The sequence below is a fragment of the Tamandua tetradactyla genome, chromosome 12 (genome assembly GCF_023851605.1).
Source record: "Tamandua tetradactyla isolate mTamTet1 chromosome 12, mTamTet1.pri, whole genome shotgun sequence".
Classification (NCBI taxonomy): domain Eukaryota; kingdom Metazoa; phylum Chordata; class Mammalia; order Pilosa; family Myrmecophagidae; genus Tamandua; species Tamandua tetradactyla.
In genome coordinates, this window is record NC_135338.1 from 60,906,511 (window position 1) to 60,929,887 (window position 23,377).

Sequence of the window (23,377 nt, forward strand, 5' to 3'; positions counted from 1 at the left end):
ATGGCGGGGCGGCGGGCCGGGGCCGGGGCGCTGCTGGCGCTGCTGGCTCTGCGGGCGCTCAGGGCCACCGCGCACCCGCAGTGCCTGGACTTCAGGCCCCCCTTCCGGCCGCCGCAACCGCTGCGCTTCTGCTCTCAGTACTCGGCCTTCGGCTGCTGCGCGCCCGAACAGGACGCGGCGCTGGCCCGCCGCTTCGGGGCCCTGGCGGCCCGCGTGGACGCCGCCCTGTGGACCGAGTGCGCGGGCTACGCGCTTGACCTGCTGTGCCAGGTGAGCCGGAGGGCGGGGCGGCGGGGGAGGGGGATGGAGGCGGGGCGGCGGGGGAGGTGGGGGGAGGGAGGCGGCGCCCGGGGCCTGGGTCGGCGTCGGGGCTTTGGAACTCGAGGCCCCTATGGAGGGGGTCAGGGGGCCCCAGGCGGGGAGGGCGCGCAGCTGGGTCGCCTCTTGGCTTTGCCATGCATTCGCTTTGTGGTATGGGCCATCTCCGGGCCTCAGTTTCCCCTCTTGAACCAGAGGGACGGACAGATGATGCCGTCAATCCCTCAGGGTTTAGGGGATTCTCTGTCTCTGGGAGCCCGTGGAGGCTTTTCCCCTCAGTGCCCAGCCTGCGAGGATCCCCTCCTTGTCTGGGTGCCAGGAGGGAGGGAGTTGTCTGTCCCTCTGCGTTGCCCCAGGGAAGGTGGGGAGCTGTGAGGCCCTGCAGAGGGCGCGGTCAGCACATGGATAGGGACAGGGGATGAGGGACGTGGTAAATGATAAGGACCCTTATGCACTGGGAGGGAGCACTCTCGGAGCACGTTCCTCCCCCCAGAATTTGTCCTGGGTCCTCAAAGCCCTGGTGAGCTGGTGGCCTGCAGTGACCCCCCACCCCCATCCCTCATGCTTCCACCCTGCTGCTGGGATTGCATCCCCACCCCCTCCCCCACCCCCTCGCAGCTGCTCTGGCCTCCTTCCAGGCCAGTTCCAGGGAACTCTCCCACCGTATTGCCCCTTGAGGGCACATTATGCCTATACAGATTGTGGGAACTCCCGAGGGGGCTGATTCCCTAGTGCCTGGCTAGGGCACAGCATCTGGACTTTGAGAGGCCTGGGGAGTGCAGTGCAGGGCCCCGCCTTCAGGCGCACATGGAGGGAGCCGCACATGGAGGGAGCCGTGGAGGGATAGGGCTCTGCACTTCCTGACTGCGTGGCCCAGGACCATCCCTTAGCGCTCCTGCACTTCAGTTCCATCTAAAAGTGGGGACAGGCTGAACCCCTGGCGGGGATGCCATGCAAATTTAGCAACACAGAGTGGGACCTCAGTTGAATTTCTCTGGTTCTTGCTTGGTCCCCACTTTCTGGCCAGACTTAGAGCGGGTCTGAGTGGGGCCCAGAGGCCAATGCAGGAAAAGTGGAGTCACAACCCAGTGCTGGCTGAGGCAGGAACTTGGGGGCAACACCTTGTCTGTGGGGCAACTCAGTGGGAAATGAGAGGGGCTGGGAGGGCGTGAGGAGAGTGGCCCTTGGGAGCTCCGGAATGCACAGGTGGGCCGGGGAGGTGGACAGCTGGCCTCTGGTGGAGCCCCCACACTGAGCATCTCAGGGAAGCAGGGATGGTCTGATCAAGCCACCAGCCTGGGGGTCTCTTTATCCTTTGGTCTCCCCCTACCCAGACACATAGGGTTCGCATCTCCCTTCCTCATTTGTTTATTGAGTACTTACCGTGTGCCAGGCTCAGCAGGGAAAACAAGGTGGACAAGTCAGAGGAGGAAGAAGGGAAGGATAGGTCCTGATACCACCTATTGCAGGATATTCTTTCCTTCCTTGGGAACCTTCCCAGGGCAACTTGGCCTTGAGCAGCCACTAGCACCTCACCCCGGCGTCCTGGGGAGTGACCTCATGTCTGGAGCAAATTGGAAAGGGCAGCAGAGCCAGATCATGGTGTCCCTGCTGGGGCCTCGTGGGAGGTTGAGAGAGGGCTGCAGGGAGGCTGCTGTCCTTGACGTCTGAATTCAGTGCCTCCTGGTTTCCGCTGGGGGTGGGGGCGGCGGTGGCCAAGGTGCCTGTCAATGGTGGCATTCAGGCCTTGGGAGACAGACGCCAAGAGGGGACAGACCATAAAAGCAGGGGCCCACACCCACAGTCCTCCTTCAGAGCCTGTCCTCCACGACATCCCTGATGCCCAGCCACTCCTCAGCCTCATGGCCATTGTCCCCCCGGCCCCTTCAGATGCTTTCCTTGGCCTCTGCCCACTTCTATCCAATACCTTATCATCTGGAAGAGGAGACAGCTGTGACACTTGGCATGCTATGGGCGGGTAAGCCATTCTCCTTGATTAAACTTCCTGTGCCACTGAGGTTACCTCTCCAAGAACCTGAAGTTATAAAACGTGGTAGATGGAAATCTCTGCAGAACGGGCTCTGTGGATCCATATGGCAGACATTTCCCAGGAGCCTCTTAGCAGTTGGCCCTGGGCTGGGTGCTGGGCCCAGAGGCCATCGGCAAATTGCAGGCCCGTCTCCAAAGTCCCATGGTGGAGTTTAGAGACAGACAAACGTACAAAAGATACCCCAAGGTAGATTGAAATACCACGTGTCAATGAGAAGGAGGGGTAAGGGATATGGGATGTCTGAGTTTTTTCGTTTTTCTTTTTATTTCTTTTTCTGGAATGATGCAAATGTTCTAAAAATGATCCTGGTGATGAATACACAACTATGATGATATTGTGAGTCATTGATTGTACACCATGTATGGACCGTATGTGTGTGAATATTTGTCAATAAAAAGATTAAAATGAAAAGGTAAAAGGGTGGAAGAGAGTTTTGGGGAATGAAGCAGGAAACTTTTCCTCTTAATACCATTCTGTAGCTTTTGAACTAAGTTCATGTATTACCTTCATAGTAGATATTCCTTATACAATTTTATCATTTTGGGTTTGTTTAATTTATGGGTTTAAGACCCATGAGGAAATATAAGGTATCTATTTTTAGTTTTATGGTCTGAACATTTATGTTTTTCAAATACAGCTAAGCCACATCTCACACACACACACACACACAGGGTTATGAACACCATGGAGGCACAGGGGCAGAGGTCAATTTTCTGGAAAATTCAGGGATGGCTCCTTGGAGGAAGGGGACATGGAGGTATGTCTTGGCGGCTCACACTGTCTGAGCACTTACTGAACAAACATGTGTATCTTCTCCATTGATTCATCCCAGTCACTCTGTGAGCCTGGAATTCCTTTTCCCTTTCACAGCTGAGGCACAGAGTTGTTAAGGAAGTTGCCCAATATCACAGGGGAATGGTAGACTCAGGCTCCAGTGAGATCTGACTCCAAAGCTCTCCTCTTAAGGATTTTGTGCCAGATTGCCTCCCTTCTTGAAGCCCACAGTCTGGGGGTGGACAGACGTGCACACAGATAATTAAGTCCTCGCCAAGCAGACCAGCTGGGCTGCCTCTGGGGATGGGTGAGTGACAGCACAAGTAGAGTGTTACAGTATTACATTGCCCTTTGGTGAATGTTCAGTGTGAGATTTGGGCAGAGGGCTGTGGGAGCACCTGCAAAGGCCAGGGGGTAGGAGTTAGGGCCCCAGGAGAATGGAGGCTGAGAGGTTTATGAGTTGGGCCTTGAGCCACGGGTAGGTGTTTGCTAGGTGCAGAAGTGGGCAAGGAGGGATGTCTGAATGTACAACAACCCATTCTTCCTGAAGTATGGGTGCTGGGCGCCAGCCTGTGGTTCTGAGGCTGCCAATGAGTCATGAGTGCCAATGACCGCACAGTGACACCTGGGGCAGTAAGGTGGCAGGGCTGTTTGTCCCTCGTTGGAATGGATGGCCCAGCAGCTGAGCGGTGGGACGCTGTGTCCACTTGCCATGGGTTTTCTGTCATCTCCCCGACTGACCACTGTAACTCCTGGTTGCCCCCTCCCTGTCAGAAGCCTTGCTGGACCCCTGATCATGTCCTGCTTCTGGACTGCTCTGGCCCGGCCCCAGGTTTGAAGTCTGTTGTAAGTGAGAGTACATAGGCTGCAGGGAAGGGTCTGACAGACCCCAAGTCTTGAGGCCTGGATGCTGAGACTTCCAGTCTTGCTGCCTGGAGGCTCCCTCTCTCTGAGCTGACTTGGATGAACTGAGGGCTCTGAGGGTGGCATCCAGAAGTCTGTTCTGCTCCTCACTGCATTTAGAACTGAGGACAGGGCCTGGCACACAGGGCCCAGGAAACCCTTGTTCAATGAAATGTCACTGAGTCATCTGGAAAGAACACTGGCCCACATGCCCTGAGGCCTGAGTTTTAGTGCTGGCTTGGCCATTTCTGGCCAGCTGCCTTCTTTAAGCCTTAGGCCCTCCTCTGTAAAATGGAAGAAGCAATGATGCTACCTCACAAAGAATAAATGAGCTCCCAAGGCTGCAGATGGCACCACACAGAGACCCGAGGCCTGGCCACCTGGCCCTCCCATTGGTCGAGTGGAGCATGTGAAACTTGGTACACCTGTGTGGGTATGGGATGGTGACTGATCAGAGACCGCCCGGCCCACGTGATGTCTATCGAATTCCTTGGCCCATTTTAAAATTGAGTTGTCTTTTTGTTATTCAGTTGTAGGAGTCCTTTGTATATTCTGGATATTATGCTCTGATCAGATGTGTAGTTTGAAACTACTTCCTCCCGTTCTCTAGGTTGTCTTTTCACTTTAGAAGGAAGTGTTTCCTTCTGCCATTTAGCTGTTTGTTTTCTGTGTGTCTTGTATGGTTTTTGTTCCTCAATTACACCATTACTGCCTCTTTTTTTGTATTTTGTTGCTTTTTTGTAGTGTCATTTTGGTTCCCTTCTTTCTTTATTTGATATGGGCCCTGGGGATACAGCAGAGAAGACAACAGGCAGAAATTCCTGCCCACACAGAATTAAATAAGCAAACAAATTAATTTTTTTCTATATGTTAGGTAGTATTGTTTTGGTTTATTTGTTTTTTAAGCAGAGTCAGAGACCAGAGAGATGCAAGGGATGGGGATTAGGGGGGCCAGGGAAAGCCCCCGAGGACATGACCCTTGAGCGGGGACCCGAATGAAGTGAGAAAGTAAATTCTGTGGATATGGGGGCAGGGGGTGGACACTAAAGGAGAAAAAGTAGATAAAAATGCCACACGTCCTTCCTGGCACACAGCAGGTGCTCCAGGGCAGCTTTTGTCGTTGTCATTATCGGTGGTGGGGTAGTCCACGCGTGGTCTCTCTGTCCTAACAGAAGCATAAAAGCAAGGGAAAAAGAAGGAAGGGCCCGGAGAGGCTCGGACCAGAAGCCCAGGCCAAGGGGGCTGTGCAGTTGGACGGAGGGTGACCTGCCCAAGGCCACCCCGCGGGTCAGTGCCCTCGGCCAAGCCCCTCGGTGCCGCCCTGTCTCCGCAGGAGTGCTCGCCCTACGCGGCCCACCTTTACGACGCCGAGGACCCGGCCACGCCGCTGCGGACGGTGCCCGGGCTCTGCGAGGACTACTGCCTGGCCATGTGGCAGCAGTGCCGCGCCCTGTTCCGCCACCTCTCGCCCGACCGCGAGCTCTGGGCGCTGGAGGACAACCGCGCCAAGTTCTGCCACTACCTGTCCCTGGACGACGCGGACTACTGCTTCCCGCGCCTGCTGGTCAACGAGCGCCTCACCTCGAACCTGGGCCGCGTGGTGGCCGACGCCGAGGGCTGCCTGCAGCTGTGCCTGGAGGAGGTGGCCAACGGGCTGCGCAACCCCGTGGCCATGGCCCACGCCCGCGACGGCACCCACCGCTTCTTCGTGGCCGAGCAGGTGGGCCTGGTGTGGGTCTACCTGCCCGACCGCTCGCGGCTCGAGAAGCCCTTCCTGAACGTCAGCCGGGCCGTGCTGACCTCGCCCTGGGAGGGCGACGAGCGGGGCTTCCTGGGCCTCGCCTTCCACCCCGGCTTCCGGCACAACGGCAAGCTCTACGTCTACTACTCGGTGGGGAGCGACTTCGAGGAGTGGATCCGCGTCAGCGAGTTCCGGGTCTCCGAGGATGACATGAACACCGTGGACCACGGCTCCGAGAGGTGGTGTCCCCGGGGGGCCCCCGGCCGGGGGTGGGGGTGAAGGGGGGGTGCGGGCTGAAGCTCGGCCTGCCTGCCCTGTGGGGCCCATGCCAACTCCTGGTCTGGGGACTGCACAGGTGGGCACCTATTTTGAATATCATCCCCGGTGGGGAGAATGAACCCTGTGTTGGCAAAATACATCCCTCTACGGATCACCGTCAACCCCCTGGATCTGGCCTTCAAGGCTGGACGCTTCTCAACTGATGACTTTGTTCCAGGCACTGGACGCGGCTTGCTTGATTCTTATCAACCCCTACGGGGCTAGTGTTCTGTCCCCGGTTTACACCTGAGGGGGCGGCTGCTTAGAGGAGCGGAGGGCACGCAGCTAGGAAGAGCCAGATCCTGTCTCCAGAGCCGTCCCACTCTGTGCTCAGCTGCTGCTCCCTCCCCAGCTGAATCCTCTGCCCTGCCGGGGGCATCTGTCCCTGCCGCCAAGCCTCTGCTCCCCTCACAGCCCCACAGTCTGCCCTCTGCTATGCTTTTGCCCCGACTGTTTGCAAGAAGGGTTTGGCCTGCCCTGCCGTGAAGGGCTCACGTATCAGTCTGGGTCCAAGGAAAAAACACACCCTGTACTCAGTGATTCAATCGGTAGCATTGAATACTGGGCATGACTTATGCATATGTTAGAAATGAGGAATGAGCCACTGGGGAAGTGAGGTGATGCCGGAAGGAGCTGTTTCTACCCCTAGGGCAGGAAGGACAGAGTGAGAAGTTGGGCTACTGGAGCTCCTAAGCTGGGGCCACGGCAGGACTGGGTAGGGGCTGCCTGAAGCAGAGAAAGACGGGAGAAAATACCCTGATTTCTCCTTTCCTCCCACCCTCCATGGCCAAAGGTTCATGGGCTGAACCTTGATGGAGGTTGGCTAGCAAAGGAACACAAGGAATGCAGTTTGCAGGGGTGGCCACCTGAAACAGAAGGCAGGAAGTGGGCCAGGGCTGGAGCTGAGGGAAAATAGGCAACTAGCAAACATTGTGTATTTGATAAAATTCTAAAATCTTAGCCTTGCAAGCACAAAAAGGAATCAGATATCCTGGCTGTGAGGGCTAGTATGGATCTTGTCATGCTGCATTCGTTTTGGCTATGAGCTTCCTGGCAGCCAAAACAAAAAGAGGAAACATCATTCTCATGATCTATAAGAGGCTGCACAACCAATTCTACAAGAAAGATGAAGCTTATCACATGGACCTTGCAGAGCAGAGATGGAAGGACAGAATGAATATGGCTTCGTTGCTGACTTTTAAAAATCAATTCCTGATAGGGGCTGAAGGCAGAAAACAAAGCATACAAACTTAGCATATTTCGGAGTGGGGTTCGGCTAGGGTCAAGCCTAAAAGTTGGCTCAGGCAGGGAGAGAGGTAGCATGGCCAGAAGAAGGGGTCCTCCGTGCCTGAATCACTGTCATTCTTTCTTCCCAGGGCTGGGGTCTCATGGGGGATGGACAGATGGCAGTCTGGACTGCCCCTTCTGTTGAGGAACTGGGGTTGGGGGCTCTGTTTTTAACCAACTCAAGTGCATGGATTGGCCTCACAACAGAAAGACTTCCAGTCTCAGCTCTAAAGGCCCAAAGTCCTAGGTTCACATTACTCGCTCTTTCTGTATCTTGGTTTTTCTTATCTGTATTTATGAAGAATTATGTCAGTGTGACCAACCCAGGAAAACATAAACTACCCTAAGCATTTCAATTGGTGAGAATTTAATGCAGGGAATTGGTTACAAGGTATTGGGACAGCTGGAGAAGGTGAAGGGAAGATTGATTTCCCTGAAGATTAGTAACTGCAAGAAGCTTGGGCTAGTGGAACAGTCTGGGGTGGGGGGGCATCTCTGTGCTGCTGCGCTTGCTGCTGTAGCACCAGGGCGTCTGAGTAGCAGCCCAGGGTCCATGCTCATGGGCCACTGTTGCCATCCCTGCAGCCGCCACAACCCTGCTCTGGCTCTCGCCGCCACTTCTGGAAGCAGCCCCAGAAGCCAGAGAAACGTGGCTTCTCCCTCCCTCTCACCTGCCACACTCCATTGGCAAAATCTAACAGGAAGCCAGCCGGCTAGGAAGTATAGTTGAAGGTTTCCCACCGTGCAGAGGTTCCCAAGAGGTGAGTGTGGAGCTGAGCACAACCCACAGCATCCAACCCACCACCCTTAGGAATTACTGTAGCCAGCAGATGAGACCGTGTATGGAAAATGCTCAGCACAAGGGCTGGCATGTGGGAAGTGATGATGATAAGGAAACGAGCTGTGCCAGTGACAGGGTTGACAAATTTATACCATCATTATAAGGAAGGCACTAGCAGCAGGGAACAGTTGAAAAAGCACTAGACCAGAACTAGACAACTTGGGTTGTCATCCCAGCTCTGCTGCCAATGTGCTGTGTGATCTTGGGCAAGTCACTCAGCCTCTCTGAACCTCCAGGTACTTTTTGACACAATGGCGTGAATTATCTCTGTCCAGCCTAAGTACCAGATCCTAGTGAAAATCACCTGCTGTAAAGGATATGAAAAGTCTATTGACAGTGAAATCTGGCATCTGGCTTAGTTTACCATGGCTGTTATAACACATACCACCAGACTGGATGGCTTAAAGCACAGGAATTTATTGCTTCACAGTTTTGGAGGCTAGAAATCCAAAATCAAGGAGTCAGCAGTATCTTGCTTTCTTTGAAGTCTGTGGTATTCTGAGGGTGACTGGCTGGAAATACATAATTCAATCTCTACCTCTGTCACGTGGCTTTCTGTCTGCTGTATCTTATTGCATCCAAACTTCCTCTATCTCTAAGGCCCCCATCATACTAGATTGAGGCCCACCCAGGTTCAGTTGGCCCCATCTTCACCATTAACACCTTCAAAGCCCCTCTTTACTGAGAGTTAGGACTTGAACACATCTTTGTGGGGGACGTGATTCGATCTGTAACAGCATCCAAGAGAGGAGATTTGATTACTTATGATCTTGTTCTGTGTTGGGGGTACTTAGCATGGGAGGCTGAGTTTTGGGGGGCTTATCTTTCTTTAGGATAATCCTGGAGATTGAAGAGCCAGCTTCGAACCATAATGGGGGTCAGCTGCTCTTCGGGGACGATGGATACCTCTACATCTTTACTGGAGATGGTGGGATGGCTGGAGACCCCTTTGGAAAGTTTGGAAATGCCCAAAACAAGTATGTCCTGCTTTTTGTTGGTTGGTGGGTTACTCTCTTCTTTTGGGGTTGGGTTGGGAGGAGAGTTACACTCCCCCCGCCGACACACACACAGAAAAGCAGCGTAGGGCAGTAGAAAGAGTTATGATTTTGGGTCCCAGCACAGCCTGGGGCAAGCTAAGGACCCCAGGGAAGCCGCTTCCTCCCATCAGGTAGAGGGGGTAACAATCTCTATGTGGAGACTTGCGACGAGGAGGGAAGGTGGTCGCATTTGTCAAGGGTGGGCGCAGAAACCATGCATCCCAGTCTCTGAGAAGTGGCATCAGTGAGCCTCTGGGAAGATGGGGTTCTCTCCTGCTGGAGCTGGGGGGAAAGGGTCGGGGTCTCCCCAGACCAAGTGGGGACTGTCAGCTGACTGTGGCAGGGTCACATGGCACATGGGTTTCTGCCCCGAGCGTCGCCAGGGATGGCCCCAATTTTGAAGAACGGTCTTGCTCTGTATGACCCACTCCCTAGCCTGAGCAGCTGATCCGCCCTCATTCCACTCTTACACACACACACACACACACACACACACACACACACACACACACACACACACAGCCTGGTGAGTGCAGACAAGGACATCCGGGAGTCTCAAGGCAGCCGCCTCCATTCCTTTACCCCAAATGACAAGACCCTCCTTAGCCCAGAAAGTAAAAATAGTGAGTATGATGTTGATTACAGTAATTAAAGTACTTAACATTTGTGACTTTTGCTTTCACATGTGACAGTGTAAGAATCACCCCAGCTTTCTTGTGTTTGGGATGTGTTTAAAGATGAAGTTGAGAAAATAGAAATTAAGGATTTGTGGATAATTGGACAGAACTTATAAACATTGTTTTGCTGCTGTGAGTTTTTCCCACTTACATATTGAAACCTGGAGTTATTAAGCAGGGCTCAATTGAGGAAACTGAGGCCGGAAGAGTTTCCACAGAGCACAGTGGTAAAGAGTGCAGGGCTCTGGGGCCAAACAGCTTCGATGTGAGACAACTGAACATGTTATTTGACCTCTGAGTTCAGTTTCCCCGTCTGTAAAATGAGGATCCATTTTACCCAAGTACCTATAAGGCTATGTATGTGCAACGCTGGGGACAGGCGGATAAAGGTTGAATGAATGAATGAATGAGTGAGTGAATGAGTGAATGAAGATACCCACCAGCCAGACAAAGACTCCAACTGGCTCTCTAGCTCCACAGCCGAGGCTCGTCCTGCACCTGGGTTGGCGCCCCTGCGCCTCTGAGCTTGCCCCGCGGTGTCCGTGCCCTGGCCCCCGGCGATCCGGCCCCGGTGCCATCCTCCCACCCCGCCCCTCAGGTCGACGCTGCTGGGCAAAGTGCTGCGCATCGACGTGGACCGCAACGAGCGCGGCCCGCTCTACCGCATCCCCCCGGACAACCCGTTCGTGGGCGACCCCGCCGCTCGGCCCGAGGTCTACGCCCTGGGCGTGCGCAACATGTGGCGCTGCTCCTTCGATCGCGGCGACCCGGCGTCGGGCGCTGGCCGCGGGCGCCTCTTCTGCGGCGACGTGGGCCAGAACAAGTTCGAGGAGGTGGACCTGGTGGAGCGCGGCCGCAACTACGGCTGGCGCGCGCGCGAGGGCTTCGAGTGCTACGACCGCAAGCTGTGCGCCAATGCCTCCCTCGGTGACCGCGCGGGACGCCCGCACCCCGGGGAGACCCCAGCCCGATCCATTCCCACTCCACGCGCTGTGTGCCTGCTTCGGCCCCCACCCGGCACCGATGTTCTTGGATCCCTCCTCGCCCTGCGGCCCTCTCCCCTGTCCTGTGGCGACCCCCTCACTGGTCTGCACCTTTGGGCTGTCAGCACCTCCCCCGCTGGGCGCCCTGGTCTCCTAGCGACCGAGGGACTCATGCCCTGCCAACCCTCCCCGCATGCTACGAGACTCAGGGCAGTTTGGGGGGGTGGGTGTGGCAGGAGCTCAGAAACTCAGGGCAGGCTTACCCCAGTTTCTCTCCACCCTCTGCAGATGATGTGCTGCCGATTTTCGCCTACCCCCACAAGCTGGGCAAGTCGGTCACTGGGGGCTACGTGTACCGGGGATGCGAGTACCCCAACCTCAACGGCCTGTACATTTTCGGCGATTTCATGAGCGGGTTTGTGATACCACAGGCTCCTGTGCCAGACCCACTGCCGGGAGAGTCCCTGGCTGCTGCCTCTGGCTGCCTGGGACTGTTGTAAAAAACTGGTATATGCATGTGAAGAGGGGGCTATGGCTGGAACCCCCAGGTGTGGGCTGAACAGGTGGAGGGAGACCAGATGTCACATAATAGGAAGCACACCATTTCCCTAGTTCCCTCCCTTTGCCCCTTGTATCCTTCCTGAGCCGCTGGGGCTGGCTGCCTCAAGTCCACTACGGGAAGCCATCCAGGATTTTAAAGACCAGACCCTTGTTTGAGTGCAGATCCCATGGGCTTCCCCTCCTTCCTGAGAGTCATGGGTTTGGGACCTGCCAGGCACTTCTGGTGGAGCCAGAGGGCAGAGGTAAAGGGTGGGGGGAACACAACTGCACCCCTGGGGAAGTCAGCAGCTGTCACTGCACCTACCGACTGCTCGGGGCCCAGAGCCACTCCCACCCCCAGTCATCCCACAGCAGGGCTGTGGAAACCATTGGTCCAAGGCCCCTGGCACAAGCTGGGAAACTGAGGCCAGAGGGCAGGGGCCGGCCAGAGGCCACCCTGCTGGGGAGGGGGAAGCTGGGGTTCCAGCTGAATTCTGACCACTGGGGTCTGAGGCACGACCCTGCCTGATTCCCACACGCTATGCCACCTCCACCCACAGAGACCTAGAGGGCTCAGAGAATGTGTGTATGTGGCGGTGGGGGAGGGGAGTCATACCCAAACGGACTGTAGAAGGGGAGGAAGAGAAGGTACCTCTGAAGCCTCCTGCAGGACTGGCTCTTTCTTCTGGGAGATCCTTGGAGCCTCAAAATCACCTCATTTTCCCATTGTACAGACAAGAGAACTGGGGCGCAGAGGGGTAGAGCCAACTTGGCACCCAGGCATGACACACAGTGGTCACAGTGCTTAGAAGTGCAGGTCAGGTGGCCTGGGTCCAGATCCTGGTGCACTTATTAGCTGGGTGACCTCACTTCCCTAGCTGCAAAATGGAGGTGTTAATAGTGCTGCTTTGCAGAGGCCAGGGGAGGCTGAAGTCAGCAAATCTGTATTTGCTATTTGGAATCTGGTGCACGTTCCATATACGAAGGTTCTCAATTCTTCTCATCCTAGCCTCTCCACGTAGGGGCAGCTGAAAGGGTTCCCCGCTAGAGGCCATGAGGAAGTCTGATGCCTGTGGGAGGGGTCTTACTTCCCACAAGCACAGACCCAAGGTCCGTTTGCAAGCAGTACTGAGAGAGAGCCCTGAGCTGGACCTCTGGATGCTGGATTTTTCTCTCAGCTCTGCCCCTTCCTTGCTGTCATCTCTGGGGCTCAGCTTTTCCATCTGTAAAATGGGTCTAGATGAAGCTTCTATTTTCACTCCCATATTAGTCTCCTAGGGCTGCTGTAACAAACAACCACAAATTGGAGTCGGGGTGGGTGGGTGTTGGTTTAAACAAATTTATTCTGTCACAATTCAAGAGGCCAGAAGTCTAAAATAAAGGTGTCAGCAGGGCCACACTCCATCCAAAGCACCAGGGAGAACCCTCCCTTAGTCTTTTCTAGTCTCATCTGCATGTGACCTTCTCGTCTTCTCCATGTGTCTCTTCTGGGCATTTCTTACGAAGACACTTGGTGGGGTATAGAGCCCACCTGGATAATTCAGGATGCGCTAACCTAAAATCCTTAACTCAATTATATCTGCAAACACCCTTTTGCCAAATAAAGTCACCGTCACAGGTTTCTGGTATTAGGAAATGGCCGCGGCTTTTGGGCCACTTCAATCCACTGCAATCCCCATTCTTCCCCCCCCGCCAACCCCCATCTTCTCCCAAGACTGTCCAGAAACTCAGTTTTGTCACCATTTCCCAAGTTCCTCCTCAGGGTCAGGCTTTTCGCTAGGTCTCATGGTCAAGGTGATGGCCCCTTGCTCAGATCTCTGTAGTCTGGCCTCAAAGAGGTCCATGGGCAGTGCTGGAGGAGCCAGGACAGGGGCAGCCAGGGAGGGACATCTAAACATGACCTTGCAGAATCAGGTGACTGACAGGCAGAAAAGAGAATTAGGTACAACATTAGCATATTCCAAAGATATCCAAGCTCCAGCTCCTGCTGCAAAGTGGAGACAGCTCCAAAGAATATGCAACCTCCTGGCCCTGCCCTGGGGAGTTGGGAACTGAAGTCAGCTCCTGAAAATTCTCTGATTCTTGCTGGTTGACTGGGGATGGGGTGAGGCACTGAGCAGACGGGCAAGAACCAAGCTGATTCTATCATTCAGGTATCTCTCTGGTACATAGTAGGTGCTCACTAAAGACTGCATGCAGGGCCTGCTTCCTGGGCACCCGACTACACAGAAACCCAGGGCCCTGCACTCACACAAAAGGGCCCCATGTCTGGTTTAATGTTTTGCTGTCACCATCTTGAAATTGTTTATAATTTTTATTAGATAAGTTGTAGGCTTACAGAAAAATCATAAAAAATTCTGCATAAAATACAGAGTTCCTATATACCACCCTATTATTAACATCTTGCATTAGTGTGGTACTTTTGTTACAGTTAACAAAAAGGACATTTTTATAATTGTACAGTATTATTAACTTTAGGCCATGGTTCACTTAGGGATTCACCGTTTGTGTTGTATGTTCAAAAATTTTTAACAGGGTGCTTGCGTGTTCATTTTGCACCAGACCCTGAGAATTATATATAGTCCTGATTGCGTGGATAAGATGAAGGGATGGATGGATGGATGGATGGATGATGGATGGATGGATGGATGGATGGAGTGTGGGTGGATGGGTGGGTAGATGAGTGGATTGTTAGGTGGTTGGATGGGTGGTTGGATGGGTGCTGGATCATAGACGGTTAGGTAGACAGGTTGAGTGGGTGGGGTTCTCCTAGGAGCACCATACCAGGCATGACCCACAGCTCATTCTTCTTTGCAGGCGTCTGATGTCCCTCCAGGAGAACCCAAGGACAGGCCAATGGCAGTACAGTGAAATCTGCATGGGCCGGGGTCAGACCTGTGCGTTCCCAGGCCTCATCAACAACTACTACCCATATATCATTTCCTTTGCAGAGGATGAGGCAGGTGAGTGCTCCTGGGACCTGGGAGAGGGATGTTCCTGTCCCTGCACTGGGCTGCCCTATGTCTGGGACTGGTCCCCCAACACTGTGGGTCCTGAAACCACCTTCATTGCTGGGGAGTGAGGCAGTTAGTTGACTGAATCCTCGCTTGGCCACCTTTCTTGTTGTGTATCCTTGGGCAGTGAGCTGTGGGTCATGCCTGGCATGATGCCCAGGGAACCCTACTTCCTTCCTTCCTACCCACCTACTTATCCAGCCAGTCACCTACCCACCCATCCATCCATCTGTCCATCCATCCTCTCTGGGCTCCCATTTTCAAGTCTGGAAAATAGGCGTAGCAGTCTCCCTTATCCTCTCCCCCCCCATCCCCTCACCCTGGGCAGGGTAGTTGTGGGGTTAGAAAGATAACATAGCCAAATTAACCAGGATCCGGAGAGAGCTGTAATGATGGAAATGCAGGCAGGTGGGGTACGAGAGCCTCCCTGGAAACCTCCACCCGCCTTGGCTTCTGGATGGCAAATAAACTTGGGTCCATAAAACCATATCCCATTGTCATTTAAAAGCGGGCCAACCCAGCCTTCTTGCCTGTGAGTGGGTTCCCCATTCAGGCTTCTTGTGTTTTCAATGCAAGGAACAGAGGGGGAGGGGAGAGGAAGAGGGGCCTGGAGGCTGGATCCCCTCCAGCCTCCTGCCTTTGTTCTTGGCCCAGGGATTGTCCCTGGACAAAAGCCAAGGGGCCCCCAGTGGGCCCTGGGGGATGCTTGGCAGGGTTGCTAGGGAACGCCCACCCGGGGGGCCTTTCGAGGGATGTCCCCTGCAGGGCCCAATGCCCAGAGCCCCTAGGCCCTTGTCTGGGAAACCTTTGTTGAACCGACACCCATCAGAATTTGAATTTCCAAAAGGGCAGCCCCAGCCCCGCCACTTCCATCCCCCAAGCCCTCTGGGCCCTTTTAAAGCCCTTTCTTTTGGCCAGAAGGGGGTTAATGTGTTCTGGAAGGGAGGCTGAGCCCTCCACCTCCCACCCCACCCCCACCCCGCACAGAGGCAGGGCCTGTAAGGGGCATTCCTGAGAGGGGCCCTTCCCCAGCCCTCCCAGGGTCACCCCAGTGGCAGCCGGGAGGAGACCCTGGTGAGACAGACAGCCTGATGCATGGTTAGTGTTTCGTGGGTGCAGAGTTTCTGTTTGGGGTGGTGGAAAAATTCTGGTAACGGATGGCAGCAATAACGACCCAACGTTGTGAATGTGATCAGCACCACTGAAATGTATATTTGAAACTGGTTAAAATGGGAAATGTTATGTTATACATATGTTATCACAATTAAAAAAAAAAAAAAACACAACATGCTGGCAAGCTCAGGCAGCCTCTGGGAGGCACAGAACTCCAGAGTCCAACACAAACAAACCACTCCCAGCTCCAACTCCAGCTCCCGCCTCAGGAGTTGTTCTTCTCATACTTGCAAATTGCAAAACAAGGACTTCTGCTGGCCCAGTGCCCTCCAGGGCCAGGCTGCACAGCAGAGACCAGAAGGGGTGTGGCATGGACTCCCTGCCCAGGCATGGGGTTGCGGCTGCAGATCGAGCTGAAAGGGCCTTGGTGTCTGCCAGGTCACTTTACAGATGGGGAAACTGAGGTTCACTGCTCACTCCCAGGTATGGGGGGAGGAAAGCCTGTACCCCACCTGCCTCAGAGGCCTCCCAGTGCCCGGCCTTAAGAATGAGCTTGGGCCAGCCTGCTGAGGTGATGGGTGGCACTCTAGGGAGCAGAGCAGCATGTGTGGGGAATCCTGAGTGCTCCAAGGGGCTGGAGGGTAGGTGTGAGGGTTGCACAGTCAGAGAGGAGACAGGGGCTGTCCCCCAAGGCCTTGCTCCAGAAAGAAGCCCAGAGAGGGACGCAGATGGCCCAAGGCCACACAGCAAATTTGTGACTGGGTCTTTGGGTTCTCCAGCAGAGAACCTTGCCATGATCACTTGCCCCCTGCATCGTCCCCAGGTTGGTCCGTACAAGCTTCAACTGGGCTGGTGCCCCTGGAGGGGTTTCAGGGACTATTGACCTCTCAGCCCCCAGCCCTCCACCATGGCTGGGGCTACTCTAATTACATAGGATCACCCCCCAAGGTTGGAATTCCCTGGGTTTCTAGGGCTTTGCTTCTCAGACCCCACTCCCATGCAGTCCTCCCTGACTGTACCTGTCCCCAGGGACATGCTTTCCTCTAAGTCACTATCTCACTTCTCTCTTGGCCTCTCCTTGGGGAACCGCCCCCTGCCTACAGTCTGGGGAATGCTTTCTGGTGTCCTCTCTCAAGGACAGAAGGTTTTAGCATGGCTGAGCCACTACATTGAATCCTACATGTCTCGTGTCCAGGCCTCCTCGCTACCATGCATCCTGCATCCTGCATCCTGCAGGGCTGGGGCAGCGGACTATCCTAGTTTCCAAATCTGATATAACCACTGGACCTCTCTCATCCTCTGTTTCCTTATCTTGTAAGATGGCAGCAATGAAGCCTTTTTCCCTGGCATAAACCTTTGGCAGCAGGGGGCCAGGGGATAGGGCACAGATGAAGAGAGCAGGGAGTCAACAGTCCCAGAATGCTCTCTGGAGCCAGATAGTTCATTGCAGTTTGACCACAGCCCTGAGAAGCAGAGGAAACTGAAGCTCAGAGTACGGCCACCCCAGAGGTGCTGGAGTAGTGAGGCTGGAATTCCCCCTAGAGACTCTTGAACACAGGCCTTTCCTCCCTCTGCTGCCTGCCTGGCAGGTGCCTGCCAAGATCAGTGGAAAGAGTCCCTGGCCTCAAGGACTTGGCAGGGCCCAGATCTTGGATGATGTCAACAACAAGAATGAGAATACCTTGAGCTGATTGAATACTTACTGTGTGTCCTTTTAACCCTGTAACAGCCTTTTGAGGCATACCCATTTTAAAGGTGAGGCAGCTGAGGCTCAGAGGCCCACACGTACCTGTGGTGGCTCAGTAAGCAGTTGGTGGCAAAGCTGGGCTGCAGGTCCTCATTTGGGTCCAGAAGGGCATGGCGCCAGGTGTGAAACTGAGGCAGGGACCAGGGGTGGGCTGGGACAGGAAGGAAGCAAGGTCAGAGCCTGGGTAGGGCCAGGCAGTGGCCAGCAGCCCTGGAGGCTATGCTGGCCAACCCCTTGTGCATGTGGAGTGGCCTTCTCAACTTCAGGTTCCAGCTCTGGGGACTGGACAACTTCACAGATGCAGGATGCCTCATCCATGGCTCTCTGAGGTTGGGCTTGGTCACAGAGCTTGAGGGGGGACTGGGGGCAGTATTCCAGGCAGTGCCCTCACTTGCTGTCTTGTTTATCGTCCAAAGGAGAGCTGTACTTCATGTCAACAGGTGTGCCCAGTGCCGCAGCTGCCCGTGGGGTTGTCTACAAGGTGATCGACCCTTCCAGGTGAGTCCCTGCCCGTGGCATTGCCTGAAATGCACTTTCTGCCCAGGCACTTCCCTCCATGACCTCATTTGCCTTTCTACCGTCCCCTGGCATAGGTGTAATTAATATCACAACTTTCCAGTATGAGAACTGAGGCCCAGAGAGGGAAGTGAACTAGCCAGCTCATACCACTAGTGAGGGGCAGGTTCAGCATTCAAAACCAGGTCTGCCTGCCTTGAAGCTCAGCTCTATTAGTGATGAGAGCGGGCAGAAGATACAAGTTGGGACCAGTAGAGAAGCTGGCCGGCCACTGTGCTGGACCCAGCCTCCTTGCCTGGCTTTCTCCTCTCTGCCTGACCCTCATTCATTTCCTGGGAACCCCATTCGCAGTATTTCCCCTTACCCACCAGTCTGCCTCCTTGATGGCCCCTTGGACACTCTGATATCTGCCCCTCCTCCTGTGGTCCTCCTCTCCCCTGGGGAGACCACCACAGGCTCCCCAGCTAGAATATGCTGGGTCTGGCTAACCACCCCCTTGAGCCTCCCCACTCCCACTTCCCTCTCCATCTGCTTCCAGTGCAAGACATCTGATTTGGGGCCAGGCATGTCCTCATTCTGTTCCTTTATAACTCATTGAATCTTCGCAGCCACTTGCTTTACAGGGGTGCAGATGAGTGTATAGCCTGGCTCCAGAGCCCATACCCTGACTCCTCGGCCATATGCCACTACCCAGAGAGCTTCAGGTATCACCACCTCCAAGCAGCCTTCCCTAACCACCATCTCCTCTTCCCAGGCTGGGTGAGCACCCCCAGACCCCTATCACACCACTTCCCAGCACTCATCCCATACCTCTGACCTACTCAACTGTCCCCCACCCAGTCTGGGAGTCACAAGGGCATGACTCTATCAGTTCTTCCCTGCCCAGTCAGCCCCAGCACTAGGCCTGGCATGGAGCAGGAACTAGGGAATGGTTGATCAATGAATGAATGGTCTTCTGTCCCCATTTTTCTTCAGCTCCCTTTCAGCCCTTAGAGTTTGGCTTCCAGCTGGCTCCCCCACCAGTCTGTACCCCTCTTCAACACCCCAGGTGGGTTGCCTGGTCTGAGCACAGCTGGTGCTAATCTCCTGCACAGAAGCTGAGGTCCCCCGAAAAACATCTCTACATTTGAGAGAACCCTCAAAGGGGCGGTTAGCCTAAACATTGAAACACACTAGGTTTGAAAAAAATCCAAAAACACCCATCACACTTAAACACATTTTTTTTTCATTTAAGAATATTTTTAGATTTCCAGACTAGTTGCAAAGATAGTACACAATTTTCCTTGGTCCCCCTCCCAATTCCTCCTGTAATTAACTTCTTACCTTACCGTGATCCATTTTTCACAATTAATTATTTGGTGCACTATTATTAATTAAACTGCACATTTTTTAAAAAGGATCTCACTAGTTTCTCCCTAATTCCCTTCCATGATCCCATTAGGATCGCATGTTGCATTTAGTCATTTAGTCTGAGACAGCTTCTCAGACTTTCCCTGTTTATCACACTTTTTTAAAAGCACAATTATATTAATCATCGACATGACTCTTTATCAAGAAAAACAGACGCTCTTCCTCCTTTCATCTCCCCATCATGTCCCCAAGGCCCCATCTGTCCTAATCTGTGGAACGCTGTAATTAGAGCACAGGCAAAATTTGCATTCTTTTTTGTTCACTTCTCCCTATTTTGTATAAATGTTTCCATGTTGCAACATCACCCTCAAAAGGATCAGTTTTTAATGACTGGGTAATTTTCTGCTGAGTCATTAAGACATAATTGGCTCAGCAGTGCCTTGGACATTTAGGTTATTTCCAGTTTTCCAAAAAGAATGCTTCTCTTAGGAAATATCACAGATATCAAGCTCTTTTTTCTTGCCAGACATGCCTCCGCAGGATTGTCTCTTTTAGTTTCTGCAACACTGTTTTAGTTTGTTAAAGCTGCTGGAATGCAATATACCAGAAATGGATCAGATTTTTTTTGGGGGGGGGGGGGGCGGACAGGATCAGTTTTTATGAAGGAGGTTTATCAAGTTACAAGTTTACCATTCTAAGACCATAAAAATGTCCAAACTAAGACATCCAAATAAAGATACTTTGACTCTGAAGAAAGGCCAAATGGCATCTGGGATTTCTCTGTCAGCTGAGACGGCACATGAATGGCCTCTGAAGTCCTTGCTCCTGGTCTGTTGCTTTGTGCTTCTGATTCTAGCCGCTTCCTCTCCAAGCATCTGTGGACCCTCACTTAGCTTCTCTGGAGCAAAACTCTGGGTTCTGGCTTGCTGAGCATCTGAGGGGAAGGCACATGGAGACGTCTGCTAGGCTCCTCTCCTGGCCTCTGGTTTCAAATGGTTCTTACAGATCCTTCTGGCGTTTACCTCTGCATGTCCAAATGTCTGTCTGAGCTTTCTCTAGAAGGTTTCCTTCTTAAAGAACTCCAGTAAACTAAGCAAGAGCCACCTTAAATGGGCGCAGTCACACCTCCATCCAATCAGAAGGCCACACCCACAGCTGGGTGTGTCACAAATCAAGAGGTCCCAAACCACAATATTGGATCAGAATTAAAAGAACATGGCTGCCCCCACAAAAATGGATTCGGATTAAAAGATGGGTTTTCTGCGTCACATAACAGTTTCAAACCAGTACAAACACCCTTTTCTTGTTGGCTTCTTATCCCGGGATGATAGAGGGAGCTCGAGTCTTCTGCTCAGGGACTTTGGTTAGCCAGAGCTAAGCTGCTTCCCTGCCCTTGGTCTGTGACAGTCTGAGTTTGCCAGGCTGCTATGACAAATACTATCCTGTGGGGTGGCTTAAACAGTAAGAATGTATTGGCTTACAGTTTTAGAGGCTAGAAATCTAAAAATCAAGATTTCGGCAAGGCTGTGCTTTGTCCTTGAAATCTGCAGTAATCAGGGCTGCCCACTATCCTTGGGGGGCCCTTGGCTTGCATCTCTGCCTCCTGTCACATGGTGATGTCTCTCCATCCTGTGTCTGATCTTATGGTTTCTGCTGACTTCTGGCTCCTCCCTCTAAGGCCTTCAGTCATACAGATTAGGGCCACCTGGACTCTGGGTGGCCACACCTGAGCAGAGTCTTGGAAGCTCCCGTTCACGAGTGAGGGCACCCCTTCACTGGTCACGCGTCTTCAGAGCATCAGACCCTCTGAAGACACATCACATGGGCTCACTCCTCCTAGGAACAGGGGGTTCAGATCAAGAACATGTCCTTTTGTTAGGGTACATGATGTAGTCTATCCCACTGACCCTTCTCATTGGTTTTCATTTTTCACCTTGGGAATAAATGTTTCTTGTACTTAGAACATACTGCGTCGAGGCACCACAGCAGAACACTTGGAGGATGAAGGAAATGAGGAGGGCTGGAGGGGGTCATCTGTGACCATGCACTTTGGGGTGCATCTCCTACCTGTTTGCATAAGAAGAACTTTTTACATAATTTCCCTAAGGAATGAAACCTGGGCTGGATCAGTCTCAAGCGTGTGGCTATAATGTAGAGTTCAGAGCAATCAGAAAATGGCTCCTTCACCAGCCTGTGTGCGCGCGTGTGTGTGTGTGTGTGTGTGTTTCCTTTGCCTTTTCCCTCACCCATCTTGGCCTTTCCACCTCACACTCACGGAACCCCATGGAAGTCGTGTACCCATGTGGCTTAGTCCCAGAATAGGATCCCATTCAAAGAACCACAGATCCCCAGCCAAAAACTAATTAAAATGGAATTCCTTTTGTTCCTTGTGCCCTTCAGAGATGTCAAAGGAGACTCAATTCATATCCCCGGCAACCAACCCCTCTCACTCTTCTCTCCCAGCTTTCTCAAACCTCTACTCCAAGCCCCCCAACCCCTCAGCTTTCTTCCCGGCCCCGAGAGCCTTCTCTCTCTCTCTCTTATTCTGTGGATGGACTTAACTAACCTTTCTGGGGAGGAAACTCCCAGATTCCAGATCATAAGAAATCCAGGAGCCAGGGGGTAGGGGAGACCCTCCTCTGAGACCTGGGTCGGAGAAGGAATGGGAAATGGCTGCATTTACAGCTCAGGGACTCTCTTTGGGGGTGGGGGTGGGGATGGGGGCAGAAAGACTGACATTTTCCCACTTGCCCAGAGCAGAGTGCATCCTCTGAATTAAGAGAGGCACAGGGAAATGAGCCACTGGCTCTGGTGGTATTTGGGACAGAGGCTGAGCAGGATTGGCAGGGTGTCAGAGGGGATCCCTGGCTACTGGGGTTGGGAGCTTAGAGAGCATGGGGCTGATGGGGTGGCTGCAGGCCACGGCCACTCCTGTCACTCCTGTCTACACCTGCCACAGCCCAGACACATGTCCGGCCCTTCTCCACCGCCCTCCCCCCCAGCCCTGCTGGGACTTACGGCCTCCTGTGTGTTGGCAGACGAGCACCCCCCGGCAAGTGTCAGACCCAGCCCACCCCGGTGAAGGTGAGGAGCCGCCTCATCCGCTTCGTACCCAAAGAAAGTAAGTGCCCACAGACCAGACCCTAAGGGCAGAGAAGCCCCTACACCCACCCAGTGCCCTCTGGCCTGACATCACCCCCACCCCTATGCCCAGCCCTTCCTCAGCCTCTGGCCAAGCACCGTGCCCAGCACACTTTAGGTTCTCAATGGGTCTTCCTTGACAGACCACAGCTTCTTAACATCCCCCCCGCCCGACTCCTGTGGTGTGTGCCAGGCCCAGCCTGTGGCAGGGGACCCCAACATGCCACAGGCTCTGATGTGGCACAGAAAGGGGGGACCCAGCAGGTGCCAGGCAAGGTAGCTTCAGAATTCCTGGGAAGGGAAGTTAAGAGCAGCAAGTAATTCAGCCATCCATTCATTTGTTTGTTCAGTTATTCATTCTTTCACCACATATGTATTTGCTGAAAACTGGGGGATACAATTCTAAGCAAGACAGGTATGTTTCCTGATTTCTCAGGCTATCATATCCAACCTACTAATATGAAAATGTCGGTAACTAGTTCAAAATTTTAAAAACTCCTCTGCAGGACAAAGGAAATATTGCAGGGGGCCAAAGTGGGCCCGGTTAGATTGGGTGGGTAGGAGAGTCTGGGCACCTGGGCAGTTGGGGGTGCCTGGCCCTGAGAGGAAGGTTGGGGGAAGGGATGAGCTCAGTGCTTCTGGAAGTTAATTTCGGCTGTAGCTGGTTTAGGGGCTTGGCGAGTTTTCCGTTCGCTCATTCAGCCATTTCTGGGACATTTGTCAGATGCCAGGGCTGCAGGGAGAAGTCAGGCCAGGCCCTGTCCCTTGGACAGATAAAGAAGTCATTTAGTGTCCCAAGCCCTGTGACAGCAATGTGTGCCAGGTGCACACTGCCAGTCCTGCAGAAACGATGCAGGACTCTGGGGAGTGGGGGGTGGGGATAGTAGAGCCAGTGTCTAAGCGGGGGTCCTGGAGGAAGAGATGGGCTCGCCTGGGCATTGAGCAGCCGGAAGGGCAGTCCAGGGAGAGGGAAAAGCAAGAGCAAAGGCTGAGGAGCGAGGTAGCCTGGGGAGCAGGGAGCCCTTCC

The 23,377-nt window shown here is 53.6% G+C and overlaps 1 protein-coding gene across 1 annotated transcript in view; it reads left to right on the plus strand.

Annotated features, from left to right (window-relative positions):
* The window catches only part of HHIPL1 (HHIP like 1), a 30,946-nt gene continuing 7,569 nt past the window's right edge, over positions 1 to 23,377 (plus strand). The window contains exons 1-8 of the mRNA XM_077123510.1: positions 1 to 270; positions 5,379 to 6,025; positions 9,066 to 9,209; positions 10,545 to 10,873; positions 11,218 to 11,344; positions 14,287 to 14,432; positions 17,760 to 17,841; positions 22,248 to 22,330. Coding sequence (XP_076979625.1) covers positions 1 to 270; positions 5,379 to 6,025; positions 9,066 to 9,209; positions 10,545 to 10,873; positions 11,218 to 11,344; positions 14,287 to 14,432; positions 17,760 to 17,841; positions 22,248 to 22,330 — 1,828 coding nt within the window. The remainder of the gene's footprint in view (positions 271 to 5,378; positions 6,026 to 9,065; positions 9,210 to 10,544; positions 10,874 to 11,217; positions 11,345 to 14,286; positions 14,433 to 17,759; positions 17,842 to 22,247; positions 22,331 to 23,377) is intronic.